Below are 17,111 nucleotides of genomic sequence, written 5' to 3'. Positions count from 1 at the left end.
CGGTACGTGAAAGTGGGAAACTGAATATACCACGATCCATATTTTTCTATTAACTCTGTTGCCTCCTTGGGCAATCTTCCGTGGATTCCGCCTTGCAGCATCCATGTGATGTACATAGTGAATGCATCATTCACTCTCTTATAGTCTTCAACTCTATACATGCTCAGTTGGGGGTAGCATTCATGACTCCTGAATTGCCCTTGCCCATTCCCGACTTCACCTTTGCATATTAATCCTCTGTATGAAACAAACCGTGCAAGCAGGTATACTAGGTAAGAAGTCATGGCGAATGACTTCGACCGCTCTACATTCCTCAGCTGAAAGTCCAAATTGTCACTTATAATCTTTGACCAATTTACTAATGTTCCTCTAAGACAATCCTGGATGAAGTAGAACATCTATCCATCGAATATTGCTCCATGTGGCATCCCCATCACTCTGTTGAGTAGGAATATTAAGTCGCTATACTCCTCCTTGAAGTCTACGAACATGAATGTCTTGGGAGCCTTGGAATGATGAGACCTAGGCTCAATCATCCACTCTTTGTTTATCAGATTCTTGCATACACCCATCTTCTTCGTGTATCTTTCTTCATATTCATCCTTGGTCAAATCCTTCATGTCTGTTCCGCGTGGAATCTCAAACACCTCTACAATAGCATCCTCAACAATGTAGGCAATGACAATGCCCTTAGGAGTCTTGATCATTCGCGTGAGCGAATCGTAACATCGTGCACACTCCAGGATAAGCTCACTGCACTGTATGGACTGTGGAAATCTAGCGGCATGAAAAATACCACTCTTCATAATGTTCGCATATGCTGGGGAAGGAACTTGATCTCCGACTCCGAACATCCGCTGTTGCATCTAGTCGAAGTCTAGGAAATGCATGTTTGTATCTGTGATCTCCTTCCATCTGGATGAAATCTTAAGCTCTAAATAGAATTCAGTCTCCAGCATCTTCAATAGTTCTTTCCTTTCCTTATATCCAGACTTCAACATCGCACGTGTACGAAGCTTGAAGTTAGACTTAGGAAAATAAATAATGCTCTTGATAAAATTCCTGACTTTCTAAAGATTTTAGCTAATTAGAGCATAAAGTCGAGAGAATAATCCATACACTTGGTAAATTTTAACAATTAGATTCAAAGTGTGACAACGCTAAGGTATGGAAACCCTCTATAAAATTCACTAATACCTCCTTATGCTTAGAAAATATGCAAGCTAAAATGCAAAGGAGTATATCGGATCAACGATGACTAAGGAAAGGTGTGAAAGGTTGTGTTTTCACACAAAGGTATGTCTGAGAACACCTTCCGCAGTCAACAATGGAGGTAAACAAATCTGAAGACAACCTGAAAAATCAGACTTTTAAAACATGTTGTAATCTTTCAAAAATGTGCACAACTTGATAAAAAAATCAGTTTTGATGATGGAATTAATCATATTCAAGAATGTAAGTGTGGCTGGTAAAAAATAAATTTCTGAAAACAAGTCTGAAAAATTAATTACTTCAGACTTACCAGCACCTTGCAAAGTAGTTAAAAATCCCTGAAAATGATGGAAAATAGCTAAGGAATCAGCTCCAAGCAAAATCGCTAAAGTGGTCAGGTGGCTGGAAATGAAAATTTTTAAAAATAGCTGCCTATAATGGAGTTTTCAGACCTGCAACAACGATAAAATGGTCTGAAAATGCACTAAAAACTCCACAAAACACCTCCAAATGCAAATCACCTAAGTTGGAATTGGCTGGGCAATGAAAATTGGAGTTTGAAAATTAATGTGCAGCCAACAATGGAGGTCAAATCTGAAGCAAACCTCAGATCTGAAACAAATCAGTGAGCTGGGAATGATAGCAGCCACCAAGCATGAAGAAAATCACCCCAAACAATGGCACAAAGCTCTCAAAATAAAAATCGAAATTTTCCCAGCTATGGCGCCATTCCTAAAATTCTGAAAATGTCTTTAATGGCAGCTCGGATCTACAACAATGGAGGTTGGAACAGCAAGCAACAATGGAGGAAAATATCGCCAAACTTTCCAAACACAAAAATCGCTACCTTTCACCAAAAATCGCCTAGTTTGGAAAAATCCCCAAACTTGCAAAAATCACTAAATCTGGAAATGGTCTTTAATGGCAGCAAGGGAATGAATAGCCAAGTTGGAAAAAATGGAGGAAAGAATCCTCAACCCAACACTTCACTTCAGCGCTTTGCCAAAATTCGCCAATAAGGAAGAAAAATCGCCTTTCATGGAGACACCTGGCAAGTTTAATAATAAAATATTGCTAGAAACTCCTCTCTTATACTTGCTTTTACCTCTCACTTTCACCACACAAGCAATGTGGGATAAAACACTTGCTTATATACTTGTTTGGTAAAAAACTAACTTGCTTCTAGAAGGTTAAAATATCAAATGCTTATTGCAAGTTATTTAATTTTTTGCTTTTAAAATTTTAAATAATCATTAATCGTCATTTAAAAACAATTAAAAAATGGGGCTCACTTATTAAATATTTCAATTTAAGTCCAAATTGAGCCTCCAAGGGAAAATCGACTTTAGTTGGGATTAAAAAATCCCTTTAAAAATCATTAAAATGTCAAAAATTTCCCCACAAGGGAAAATCGACCTTATAGCTTGGATAAAAATCCATGCTCAAATTTCATCAAAATGCACATAAAACACTCCAGGGGAAAATTGATGGCAGTCTAGACAAGGAATCCACACTCCAAATTCACTTTATTCGCAAAAAACACTCCCTGGTGGAAAATTGACCTCAGTCTGGATGAAAATCCGGACTTAAAACTCATCAAATTATTCTCAGTGGAAAATCGACTTCTGTCTGGACTGAGACTCTGCACAAAAATCCGCATTAACTTGTCATAAAACATCCTGGTGGAAAATCGACCCAGGCATGGAATCATCCTCAACGTTGTCCGAACTATGGTCCGCACTCCAGGTGGAAAATTGATGGCAGTCTGGAAAAATCCTGACACTTAGCCAAATTTTAGCACTTCTAGGGGAAAATCAACCCAGGCATGGATAAACAGTGGTGGAAAATCATAGCCAGTATAGATTTCAGGGGAAACCCATGTGTAGTGTGGATTTTGAGTGGGGGAAAAGGGTGGGTAGTCTGGAATATGAGGGGAAAAGCACCTCTAGCATGGAATTTGACCTTCTAACCCTTGGAATATGGATTTCCCTTAGGAATTTGGCATTTTAACCACTCAAAATCACTTAGAAACTTCAAAATTAGACTGGACTAAGGCAAATTTTCCAAAAAGATGAGCAAAACGCTAGGAAATTATCGGGATAAAGTGCGAAATCAACTTAAATAATACCTTAGGAACGAAAAAACAACTCCAAAAGGTCTAGGAATACCTTGGCACTTTAAAATCACTGATGCGTGTGTTTAAAAACACGTTAACGCTCAAAAGGTCAACACTTAGACAAAACTTTAGGATCATAAAAATGTCAATGTTTGCAACTTGATCCTATAACCTCAAAAACTCTAGACGGCACTAGGCATGATCAAACTCCGAGACTCGGGCACGGGAAACACAAAATTGCCCACTAAGCAGCCAAAACCCTAACCTAACAACGCAGCAAGCCGGAAAAGAGGGGGTCCCCGTTAGCAATGGGGCGATGTGTGAAAAGGTCACAACAGTACCTAGGGAAAGAAGATCAAACTAAAACAACCTCTTAAATTTGTAGGCATGGAACACAAAGTTTTTGTGATGCTGACCTAACATGATTGTCACAAAAAGAGTGAAATATGCCTCATCCTCCTAGATAATTTCTGACTTTAGACTTCTAATAGTGCTGAGATGAAGTACAACCTCTGACTGGGAGTTTCGAGTGCTTGTTGAATGGTGTAGATGAGAAAATCATCTTCCCCATGCTGAACTCCCGTCCAAAAAGCAGAGAATAGCATTTTTTTAAATTCCTTCTGCCAGATTTGCTTATGTTTGCAATCTTATTTGGATTTTTTGGACATTAATACAAACAGTAGAATAGTAATGAATATCCTCCTGTACACTGCAAAGCATTAATAAGTGATTGAGGAAGAGACTTTGAAAACGTCTCTTGTATTCATTGAAAGCAGTTAATGGGTGGTGTACAGCTGTTGAGTGTTGGAGCAAAATTAAGATGGGATTGACACTACCCCGCGCATCCAAATGGATGCCCATCTATACTATGAGGAGGCCATTTTTTTAGAAAATCATTTCACTAACATCTTATAATCCAAAGTCTTGCTTTCACACAAAAGATTTTGTACAATACAATATGATCTGTCTTTGTCTGCTTGCTTGACATGACACTGCAGGTAAGTTTGTTTTTCTGAGTTGGCCGCTTCTTGTCTTGTGGCACGATTAATCTTTGCATATGGCAGTGAGAGCTGAGTCATCACTTATTTTGATTTTTGGGGGCACTTACATGAGAGAGATGTGAGCTTGTGGATGAATAGAGATTGATATGGGTAATGCATTTAAAGTATCAATCCACAAGAGCTCAAGTCCACTAAATCCAAACCTGTTTGATTGAGCCACTTAAGAAAGGCTTGGGCAGCGCTAGTATGAAGAATTCATCAACCATCTCTTGAATACTACATCATTTCTACTCAGAGACATGTTCTACTCCACCAACAATTAGAGGCATACTTGCAGTTGGAATGTGATGTTTATAATCCACTAAACAAAATGTTTTGCATGTTTGAACTGAGCACATAGATTGACTGGATAAACAATCTATTTGACCACCACAGTGCCATTGTTATTAGAAATTGCCAGAAATTTCAGACATCTGCTTTTGCATACAAACATTCTGAAGTACAACTCAAACTTACAGAAGAATGACTGATGCTTTAAACAGGATCACCTAATTAACAGAGAATGTTTAATGCTTTTTACTAAATTTAGGTCATCCAGTGTGATCCTCATGTCACATGAGAGGTTCACTGTTATTGTTTGCCTTTAAGAATTTAAGGTTAATGAATCATAGAATTTTGTATAAGCTAGAGATTGGAACAAATCAGTCTCTTAAGTTGAAGTCTGCCTAAAAGTTCTCTTCCCACCTTACATTACTATGATTATATTATGGCACATCTGACAATGGGATGCCATTGTTTTCAATCCATGGCTCCTATGGAGAATTAAATCAGTGTTTTGCAATATCACATCGTCGACATATCAGTCCAGTGTGCAGCATTACGGTTGCCTCAATGTGATGGAAATCATTTTTCTATAGACTAAGAAGCACTTATTTTAGTTTCAGGTTTAAAGTTAGTAACAATGCTGAATATCGGCATGGATATGGCAAAGCCACAATCAAAAACACTTGATAATCCTTTTAAGAATATATTTGATAAAATTTGTGATTTTAGTCAATAATGGATATGGCAAGGTCATTAGATAATTCAGCATCAAATCCCCTTAGGCTTTGGATGAAATGATGGAATTTTGACATCAACAAATGATTTTTCATTTATTTATTGGCAATGGCAATTATGTCAATCACTTGCAAAGATGTTTTGCAAGAGATTTTTCTTATGCTTCTTAAACAATATTGAATCTTATCCACGAGGCTGCACAGAAATAGATTTCTACAACTAAGAAAATTTTCAATCTATGTACAGGCATTTATTACTTGTAGTTGCACATTCTACAAATGTTCAATTACATCCTTGCAAGGAGTACTGCATTCCAAGACACTTCTAAGCATGAATTTCTTTAGGTCATGAAAATGAACTATCCAACACGTACTTACAAAAGATTTCCTTTATCTCACGAGTCTCTCATCAGTGGACCATGAGCACTAGGTATATAACCAATCTCAATCATTCTCTCGGAAACTTTAAGAATCGTGTCAAGATTAGATCCTCTACAATGCCTATCAATTAACACTAACAAGTAAATTTACTTCAAAGCAAACCTTCAGCTTGAATTTCATAGGCTTATCCATCTGCTTCCTCCATCCTGCCCTCATTACGAAGTCCAATTATTAGTAAATTGTAGGTGAGAAAATCCAGTTTACATTCTCGCTATATCATCTAGCTGATAAATCTGAATCCAAGTTCAACCTTTTCTTCCATGTAAGCAACATTAATAAGTACATTGCATGCAATTTCAGCTGAAACAAATTCCTCATTGGAATTTCAGCAAGCAGCTGTTCAGTCTCTACCAACATAGTTTCCTTATGAAATCTATTTTAAACTTCAATGCAACTTGAGTATCTATGTGAAACCCATGTCGTACTCTTGCCTGCAAAATATTAACAGCTAGAACAAATTCTCTTCTTGGCACTGCACCTTGACCAGGACAAAGAACGTCATGTGGTTGGAAAGTAAGTCAGCTTCTAACGTTCTGTTCAATAATGTGTAAACATTTCTTTGCAAAGTCTCATTGTGAAAACCATATAGGTGCAAACATTTGGCTGAAAGTCAATTCTAACCATTGTATCAATAAGTTAGATATGTGCAATCATACTTCCCTTGTTTGCAGTATACATTGTTATAGATAATTACATTTGGACTAAATCCCTTCAAATCATCAAGTTGAAGACCATCTATGCTTCTTCTAAGAAACCATGATTATACATGTGGATAGTAGCTCTGCAACCCACATCAATCACTCTATCAAAAAACACAGGTAAGGGAGAGGTTGGCTCAACTAACACCAACAGGAAAGGGGAGACAACTCCCCTGCATTTATGCTTTCATGCTGATGAAAGGAGGCCATGGAGGGGAATGAGGGCCCAAAAAAAATGTGGATCTTCCAACCAGTAGCAAAATGTGAGGTTTGGAACAAGACAGGAAGCTCCATCAAAATTACAAGCAAGGCAGTTTCTATCAGGTGTTGTAGTCTTTACTGTCCTGGTTGATATATGCTAAAACCCTAAATGTAGAAGTGCATTGTAGACACATTAACTGTTTGGAAAATGTCACAAAGATATGTAGTCTTATGGAATGTAATGATTATATGATGTGCACAATAAGATTTTCTTGATGAGGATATGCATATATTTAGGATTCGCCTCACATGAGTAAGATCCAGTGATCTGCAATTGCTGCTGTAGAGCATAAATTGGCTTCAGAGATAAGGCCTTTGAAATTTTTAAGCAGAGGCAATCAGCAGGCCTTAACCCAGATTTATCATCCTTTGTTTGCATCTTCCCAGCTTGTGCCATTTCTCAATATGTAATAAAGGACTTGTAAGTCCTTCAAATATAACTGAATGTTGATCTCTGCAAGATGTGGTTGTAACTGCCATGATAAATATATGTCTTGAGTGTGTCTGTTTACAAACGGCACTTGTGTTGTTTGACATAATGCCTTGGCAAGATGCAAGCTTATGGACAGCAATTATTGTTGGGAATGCATCTAACGGGGTTTCTTAATTAGCCTTAGAGATTTTAGTATTTTACGCATTAGCAATGGCAATAAATAGGCATATTGTTAGATACATCCTCCTTGCTCATGCCAGACTTGGGGTATATGGATGGACCTTAAAAATAATTTAGTTCATACTGCAACTAATCCTTAGTAGTTTGATGAAGTATTTATATGCCGGTCTGTGTCACTTTTAAGCCTCATGAAGCATGAGCAGAAGATTTAATATAATTCTAAACTGTTTTAGACATTTTTACGGGACTAAAATTGGTTCAGATGGTCTTTTTCCAGAGGGCAAGGGATCCTTACTTTTCCACCATTACTTATCGAAAAATGACATGACTAGAAGAACATAAGATAAATCTTTCATCAGAAAACTCTTGTCGGTTAAAATATTTATTAAAAGCTAATTTATCTACATGCTTTTATAAGCCTGTTGTATTGCAATATTCCCAGGAATCAATTAAACATTTCTGGGAAACCGAGTACTTATTTTGCCATCTTGTCAATGCTTCAGCAATTTTGGAAACTTATTAAAACTTCATCTCAAGCTAATGGGAACTCTGAAACTGTAACCATAAAACATTTCTGATACTCAGACGGGATTTCTAATGTTGTTTTCTGCAGTTTGTACGGGGAAACTAGTTATGACTTTCATATTTTGATTTTGTTTTTTTCTGCTAAGGCTTCTATTGCTGCTTCTTAACATTTCCCGCTGTATTCCATTTCATGGTTTTGTTCATGGTTTTTCTTCAGAGGAATATCCAAAACTTCTTCCCCTCACATTTCGGATAATCAGGTTTCTCGAGTTTCCAAGTAGCCATTTCTAATTCTGGGTGCAAGTAAAAATTATCCTATTAATCTTAGAGAACATAAGTAATCCTAGTGATCTTAGAGAACATAAGTCAATCCCACATTGTACAAGCAGCTCCAATGCATGAATTATACAAGTAAGCATACAACTCATATGAATAGATTACGATCCAACTTCTCCACTAATGAGAGACTTACCTCCAACAAATCTAGGTCGCTGAAGAGAGGCTCCATAAATCATGGGACTATAGTTCTCTGGATTATAATAATAAGTTGCAATAAGAGCTCTCAAATATATGTAGAACAGTGGAGACAAGACCATATCATCCTCCACAATAAATGCAAACTCGTCATCCGAGGATGGCCACCAAGCCTCCAACCATTGAGCCTGCAGTCCTGCATTATGGGTTCTGTAATGAATTTCTTTTTCACCATGTTCCCAATCAAAATCATCAACATACCGTAAAATCTGGTGAGCATTACTGAGCTTACTATCAACATCAATTGGCACAGCACTTTTCCCCTGCTCTTCAATCCCAAAGTGGTCAACGAAAATGTGAAGCTTCACACTGTCTTTATCATAATCAGCCTTGGCCAGGGACTCTAAGCATCTAGACACCGATTCCAACCTATTGTAGGCAAGAACTTTAATAACCAATCTGAAATTCTTGCTTAACACGTCTCTGCCAATTTTAGGCTTTGAATGTAATAGTGTTCTCTGCGATGCATTTGGGTTTCCTTTTTGGGGCAAAGAGAGTTGTAATTTTGGCTGGGAGTACGAGTAAATGAAGATTGCAGCCATTACCAGAAACCCGACAAAAAATAATAGCTTTTGGGTAGCCATTGATTTATTTTTTATTCCCTTCCGTGTCATTGGAATTCTTTTCTGCTTTGGCAAGAGTGGATTTTAGGTTCAGCGATTTAACTGCATTCTGGTTTTTATTGATTGGGAACTAATTATTGTCCCAACCATCACAACCAGGGAAGAGAGTAACTACCCACAAATCTTACAAAACAAACACATCAGATCTCGACCAAAAGAATCAATTTATAAATCCTGCCCGGGAGCAATAATATCCCTTCCAGTAACAACAATTAATCTTAGATAAACAATAGAACCCATCGAAAAACTCAAAATAGAAGGCAAAAGTCAGCTGCAAGTAGCATTGATAACCTGTGCTGATCTTCCTATGCTTGGTAATCCCATAGCTGATATACGATCATAGCTTCGGCGACGAGAGTTTTCGTGGATCAAGAAGGCTATAGAACTTTTTCCTCGTTTCTTCGTTATATTTTTATTTTCAACATCAAATTGCATACCCATTCCTTTTTATGTTGGGGTTAATTTGGTCGGGGGTGTCAAAGTCTAAAAATATTTTTTTACATAAATCTAGTTTATAATTTTGTATATTTAATTTGTAAATTTATTTTATTATCTTAAATTTTAAAATTTAAATTTATTCAGTTGTTGTGAGCTAATTCAACATACATTTTATTGATTTGTGTGTTTGGTTGTATTAAAAAACAAGTATTCATTCATCTAGAAGTAATTCAAAAGAATTTAGGGCATTTTTATTGAACACGTTTAGAGTTTGATAGTATGGAAAATAAAAGAAATCTAGTAGAATTTACATTAGAGCATGTCATCTTAAGATCACTAAAAGCTTGTTTATTGTCTTAAAATATTTTGGATTGAATCATACAATCAATTTATTGGGACTCTAATAAAGGAGAAATTATCCTTCACAATCCAACAAATTCCCTACAGGTGTTTGTAAACATTGTTTATCCTTATACACATTCAAATAGCATAAATCAAAATCAGTGTGTGGGAATGTTCCAACTTTTTGCTATGCAAATGTTCAAGGTTTTAGTTGGTTTGGTTCATAAGGTTTTTCTCCCTTTTATCCTTTTGCTAAAACCCTAGTTGTTATGTGTTGTGGTCTTCTATGTGCCTTACTATTTTGGTCGTCTATTTTTTTAATGGTGACCTTTGTCTAGGTTGTTTCACTTAATTTTATAGATTAGTCCCCCAATGTACTATTGTTTTATCGACCCCTTGTTCTCACTAACTTGCAATTGTTGACACCTTCTTTATTTCTTGAGGTTTCTTGGTCATGTTCACAATTTAACTTTAGAACCTCAATGGTATTCCATTTGTTAAACTCTCATTGCATCACGAGAGTCCTTCACATCACTCTTTTCATCTAATTTATTATACCAAGAGTACAAGATAGCAACATGATGCCATGTTTCTTTGAGTTGGGATTCATACTTTTCAACTTCTATGACATGGTGATGTCCCTACACCAAATTAGCACCCTCTAACTGGTCTACTAATGCTTATATGTGCATGTCAATAAGTGGGTACAACATGTTTTGTCATTTATGTTGGATGGCAATATCTAATTGCATCATGCACTTTCTTCACAAGATACTTTTGGGCGTGGTCCCCACTTTTTTTTGCACAATGAGTGACAAACGTTACTAAGTAGGTTTTTATTTGGATAGTATTGTGTGTGCTAACAAACACATGGCAAGTTCTAATTACATTTGTTGGTGTGAACAAGGTTGTTTCGTAGATATAGTTTTCCCCTTTGTAGTGTGAACAAGGCACATTATCTAACTAGTTATTAGTTAGGTCATATTCACACATGTTCATAGGTTAAGTTCATTTAATAAGTTAGGAATCTTTCTATAAGTCTCTAGTAGACGTGTGATCTTATCCCCTAGTTGTCATATGAAATAGAAATAAGACACTTGTCATCATTCTAGTTAGTCCTAATTCTCAACCTTACCTTGATATAAGCATATTCTCATATGTGCATCTTTGTATGAATTTGCACATTCATTGATCATATTTGATCTATATTATTTTGTGTCAATTATTGCAAGTTTATGCTCTTGCTTTTCTATGTTATAAAAAGATATTTTGGTTTTGTAGGTGATCCTAAGAGCTTAAGTCTTTGATTAACTCTAACGTGGTATCCAAGCTTCAAATGTACATATCTCTTTCTCATATTTGAAAGTGATTTATGCATGAACTTTTATTGGGTTCCAAATCTTGGTGGGTCTTGAAAAATTGAGTATTATCTTCTCTTACATCACATGATGACCTAGAGAATTAATAAATAGACATATCAAATTTTGGGGGGACTCATCTTTGTGTCTTTGTATTGCAATTTCATATTGGATCTTGTTGGTGCTAATTTAAGCTCACCATTGAGTTTAGGGTATCCAAAAAAAAAAGTTTTACCTTTTGATTTGTTTAAATTGGACATGTGAGGCCAATTCAACAAGGGTTTGAAATTGGGAAGTGGTTGCCAAATCCAAAAGGTAGCTACAATTTTGGAGCATTTTGAGTCAAATATGATCTTGCCATTGCATCTGAAAGGACCAAGAAACCTTAGATTGATTGTGAAATTATCAAATTCGAATCATTTTTCTCTAAGCTCCATCAAAAAAAAATTATGCCTCCTCAACCCTATGATTTTTTTTGTGTGGAATATTCTATTACATCATTTATTGCATTAGCGTTGTGTAGTTGATATGATATGATTTTAAAAATAAAAATTAAAACAAAATCTATTTTTATTAATTTTTTAAAACTTAAAAATCAAATTAAATATCTAAAAAAAACCTCTATGGCATTTTTTTGTAGGTCATACCCTACCTATGCAAGGTACCCTATACCCACAATAAAGTATATCATGTTAGTAGGGCACCACATGGCAAGCATGGCCCCAACCACCCCACACTAAACAAGGAATCTCAAGAAGAATATTCTATCACTAAAATACATTAACTACAAGAAAACTTGATGGCTATTCAAGTGAATATTCTAGCTACATAAACTAAGATTCTATTAAAAAATTCAACAACAATTTTTTGACAAGAGTATATTCTAGTGAACAAGTTTTAAGTAGGGAATATTTTGGCAAAGAGAGGGAATATTCTAGCAAGTATTTTGTTGATGTTAATGTGACATCAACAAGCCCTTCACCCCAACCTATCCCCTTTCTATTAGCAATTTTTATTTTGCGATCAAATTTTGAGGACTCATAACTTGGCCTTAGGACCTCTAATTTGTGAGCACTTTTTTTTCAATTTTGGGTAGAATTTCATGATCTTCATAATAGTGAAAATAGTTATTGATTTTGATTTTTTTTTTTTTAATTGTAGATTCTTGAGAGTGTTGCTAATCAATTCTCATTTCGAGAACTTTTGAGACTGTTCAATCTCCTACAATAACATTTTTTGGTGCAATTTATTTCAAAAATTGTATAGTTTGGTATGTACCTTGCAATGGTTTTATCATATTGATCTCATTTTTTCTAAAATTTGTACTTCATTTATGTGGCCTTATTTGACATTTGCATGCACCAAGATCAAGTCTAGGTTGCTATTTTTTGCAATTTAAACATGTAATTGAACTAAATATAAAGTGTCAACATTATAGATTGTTGGGGAGTCTTATGTCTGCATAAGTTTTAAGGGGTAATCTTTTGTTTTTTTTCTGGATGTAATCATGTTACTTAATCTATAGAAAAATAAATGTGATTATTGTGAGAAGAAAAGACATACAATTTAGATAAATACTTGTAGAAGGAACTTCATGATTTGAAACTTCTTTATGATATTCATGAATTGAGACAACATTGCATACCAATGGCATTATTTTGCCATTTTTTTCTAAACTAGCATCAACAAATTCATTCAATGTTCACATTGAAAAATCTTGTTTGAACATGTCATATGGGGATGAACAATGTACTTCAATGACATGCATTGAGATATCATCTCCTCCATCTATTGCTCCTTCTAATGATACTCGTGTTGCCACATTCATGGCTACTTGTGATTTTGTGTAGTAGGATACATAATATTCCAAATATGGTTACATGGAATGAATACCTAACAAACTTTGTAGGTTGTTTCTAGAGTTTCACATTTCGAATTTGGGAGACACTACTGATTGTAATCATCTTTTTTTTTATGGAGTTGATTCTTCTTCAAATGTTATGAGGGAAAACTCAAACCCTTTTGTTCTTTCCTTGCATACATATGCTTCTACAATGACAATTTTTATATATATTAATGAGTCCTATTTGACTCAATCATCATTCATGTTGACACCTTCTACATGAGTATCAGATTCTCATTGGTCAAGTTGTCCCCCCAATGTAACTCGTCATATATTCATGGTTATTATGCTTGACTCTTGCATGGTATCTAATTTATCTTCTCACTATTTATCACCATTTGGCATTGGATTAGAAAATTTTGAGCTACATGTAGAGGAGACATCTTTATTTTTAAAGGAGATATATTAATCTTTGGATCCTATTCTTCATTCATCTCTACTAAATTTTGGATTTCCTGTAACACCTGACTTGGTAGTGGCAACTTTCAACATTGACATCGAAACACTTGAGCAAAATTTGGAGACTTCATACATCTTGATCTTTCTTCCTAGTAGTTCCTATTTGGAATAGGAAGATTTCTCACATTAATACTTAGTTTTTTTTCTTACCAAAGCAAGGAATGTTATTTGTAGGCATTAGATTTTTTGTATTTGAGCATCTATGTTACTATAGGAGATTACACATTGTCGAGGGGCTACATAGTCTCTCCTTTTTCCCTCTTATGGGGAATCAATTATTATATATTAGTGATAGAACTAGTCCTTGGGGTCATATTAAGTCCTTGCTTCTTTCAATTTCTTAGAATTTCTCTCTTCTAGAGAGAATTTTTGTCCCATTAAGTTTCCTCCTTTTCTTTGTTTGTGAGAAATTACATTTGTATATGGGTACCTAACATGGTCTAGTAGTTGAGACCCAACTTCTCTTCATTTTAAATTGTTCATCATTCTCCCTAAGTTACACTTAAAAGGGGGTGTCCACGTGAAAAAGGGTATTTCATATCTAGTTCCCCTTTATAGTGTAAACAAGAAACATTATCTAAGTAGTTATTAGTAAGGTCCTATTAACATATTAAATTTACTTAATGAGATAGAAATCTTTCTAGAAGTCTCTAGTAGACATGTGATCTTATCCCCTAGTTGTCACATGACATAAGTTTAAGACACTTGACATCATCCAAGTTAGTCCTACCTCACAACCTTGTCTATATAAGCAAGGTCTCATATGTACATCTTGTATGTATGTGGACACTCATTGATCACATTTGATCTATATTATTTGACATCCATTATTGTAGTTTTGTGGTCTTATTTTTCTCTCTTGTAAAAGGATATTTTAGTTTTGTATGTAATCCTAGGATTTGGAGTCCCTAAGTGAATCTAACATTGTATCAAAGCTATAAATTAGCTCCAACAACATTGTTTCACTTTTTCATATCATAATTTACTTGAATTATTTTATTAAAATGGTGAGCTAGTGATATATTAACATTTTTCTTCAATTGAACAATAGTGTATGCTAAACCATGTAGTGCTATGATTTTGAAATTTTCCTATTGTATCACACAACTCCTTCATATCACTTTTTTGAGTGTGGACCCTACTCTCACATTGTAATGTTCCCTCTTAGGAACACTAATATATATTATCTGAATTGAAACATATTTAATAATTGAACTATCAAGATGAATGATAAATGGAGAATGATAATAATTTCCTTGAGTTTTTGATATGAAGTCTGATTATAATCTTTTGATCCCTACGAGAATAGTAGACGTTGTAACTACTTATTAATCTTTAATTTCATGTCTTTATGGTGTACAATGAGAGGAATCGCCACCTCTAAGGGTCTTTTAAACAATCTCCTATGATTCGACTCAAAAACTAAACTCTTCCACTTATCAGATATAATCTTATGAGAAGGCGATGGAGTGATGATTGATTTACTTGATTAACTCGATCACTTGTCTGATCTTCTTATGTGATGGCGATGATATGCTTTTAGTTGGTCAACCTGATATTTTCTCCGTCTAATTTGATTCTATTAATATGCGATAATGTTGATCGGCTAGCTGACTCTTATCAAATCTCTTCACCATCTTCTATGGTATCATCACATAGTGATAACAATTTCCAAACTATGTTACTCATTATTTTCATTATCTTTGCTTCGTATGATAGACGATATGGAAGTATGCCCGATTGGTCCATAAGAGATCTTCATGTATAATGATCATAACTTTAATATGTTATATGCCTTTAAAGCCTTCATTCCTTGATTATAAGAATTCTTGTCTTCACTTCTACACCTTATTCTCCATTTTGTACTTGGATGCTTGATAGGAAAATTGTGAAGTCTTATGAATGAGACAATTTTCCATCATGTCTTCATGAACTTCGTTGTCATGTGGACTCTCTCGAAGTTGAATGATCTCAATAGGTAATGCTCATGGGAATTAATCTTAGTTTCGGTAGGGGACATTATACACATGCATGATGCATCATAACTTAATAGGGACTTAAATGAATATGCTAATTCGGTTGCTATCTTAAAGGTATTAATGAGGTGGCTGGCAAATGGTGAGTTGTCATTGTATCATGGAAGCTCTTCACATCATGATATTTATAATGGATCCTACTTTCATTTGTGCAATGTGTGATGGAAAAAATGATGGTCTTAAGTGCATAGAATGACTTAGTTATCATTATGCACCAAATGCTAGTTACATCAACAAATAGAATGCTCGTATCAATAAAAGTGTACAACATGTCTCTAGGTAGCCCCATGCGTGGAAAAAACTCTTAAATTTGGCACCTATCAATTCCTTCATATAGCTAAAATTATGATGCACAATAGCCATCAATTATATTCACCCAAATTATTAATGGTCAAAGTTTAAGAAAAATTGAAGGACTTAATGACTACACCATTAATTTTTCAAAATCCAGGTGTGCATCAAATGCAAGAAAAAATGTTAAGGTGTGTAATGGATGAAAATAGCCCGTTGCACAAATTTAGCTATGTAAACTAGGAAAAAGACCTATTTCGCACACATTACATTAGAAGGAAAATGAACCCAATAGATCCAACTTCAAATCTATTAGGAAGAGGGTTGAATACAAATTGGATTTGGTTCCCTTTTGTTTGAGTTGAAGATGTGATTGATAAGATGTAATTTGAATGCTAGGTCTAGAGTGAATGGTAGAAAATTGACTTAAAATAGTAATAACAATATGTTTTAGATGCCATGCAAAGTTGTAAAATTGGATTTGAGGATAGGAAACATATCAAAACCTTTGACTAAAAATCTGGCATGGAAGTGCGGGACCAGGGTGCTAGAGGTGACCTGGTCCTCCAACTGTTAGGTGTAGACACAAGAAGTTGTTTTGGAATCAAAATATTGTCCAAAAGCCACTCCAGAAGCCAAGATCGTGGCACCTAAGACCAAGTTGTGATGAGCAACCCAGCCTCTACTTTTTTCTCCTACAAAGTCTGATTCTAATTGTCATTGTCTGCTCTACCTGATTCTGCAATTATGGCTCCTAAACATGTCACCTGCACACAGAAGAGAAATTGTGTTTGTTGATGGAGGTTTGCCTAGGTCAAACCTCAATTTAGGAATTAACCCTAATTGAAATAAAAATTGAGCTTGAATTGAATTAGAAAGCTTGCCTTTTGAGGGCAAGGCTAGATCTGAAATTGAAATACTTGAATGTAACTAATTATTAAAAGAAAATATGGGATAAAGTCAAATAGAAGTAGAATAATTTTATGCAAGACAATGTTGTGCTTCTTTTATTTCTCAATCAAATACATTTCATATATATAGGATTTGCAGATCCTATATTAGAGGAACCATCCTAAAACGACTCCTCAATATTATTGAGTTGTTTCAACAACTCAAACAATGTGACTAACAATAATAGTAAGTTGTTTCTCTATAACTTAATATTATGACACTTATTCATAGTACTAATTTAAATACTCATA

The 17,111-nt window shown here is 35.0% G+C and overlaps 1 protein-coding gene across 2 annotated transcripts in view; it reads right to left on the bottom strand.

The window, feature by feature from the left end:
• Positions 1 to 9,501, bottom strand: part of LOC131031271 (uncharacterized) — a 46,372-nt gene extending 36,871 nt beyond the window's left edge. Inside the window, exons 1-2 of one of the 2 annotated variants that reach the window (XM_059209860.1) lie at positions 8,692 to 9,499; positions 8,398 to 8,595 (exon numbers count right to left, since the gene is read on the bottom strand). In XM_059209860.1, coding sequence (XP_059065843.1) covers positions 8,398 to 8,595; positions 8,692 to 9,073 — 580 coding nt within the window. In that variant the 5' untranslated portion in view covers positions 9,074 to 9,499. Of the gene's footprint in view, positions 1 to 8,397 lie in introns of both variants that reach the window. The other variant, XM_057962347.2, reaches the window with a different exon arrangement.
• Between the last annotated feature and the right edge of the window lie 7,610 nt (positions 9,502 to 17,111).

The sequence above is a fragment of the Cryptomeria japonica genome, chromosome 8, assembly GCF_030272615.1.
Source record: "Cryptomeria japonica chromosome 8, Sugi_1.0, whole genome shotgun sequence".
Classification (NCBI taxonomy): Eukaryota; Viridiplantae; Streptophyta; class Pinopsida; order Cupressales; family Cupressaceae; genus Cryptomeria; species Cryptomeria japonica.
Note: the sequence above shows the minus strand (reverse complement) of the source record. Positions and strands in the feature narration are given on the sequence as shown.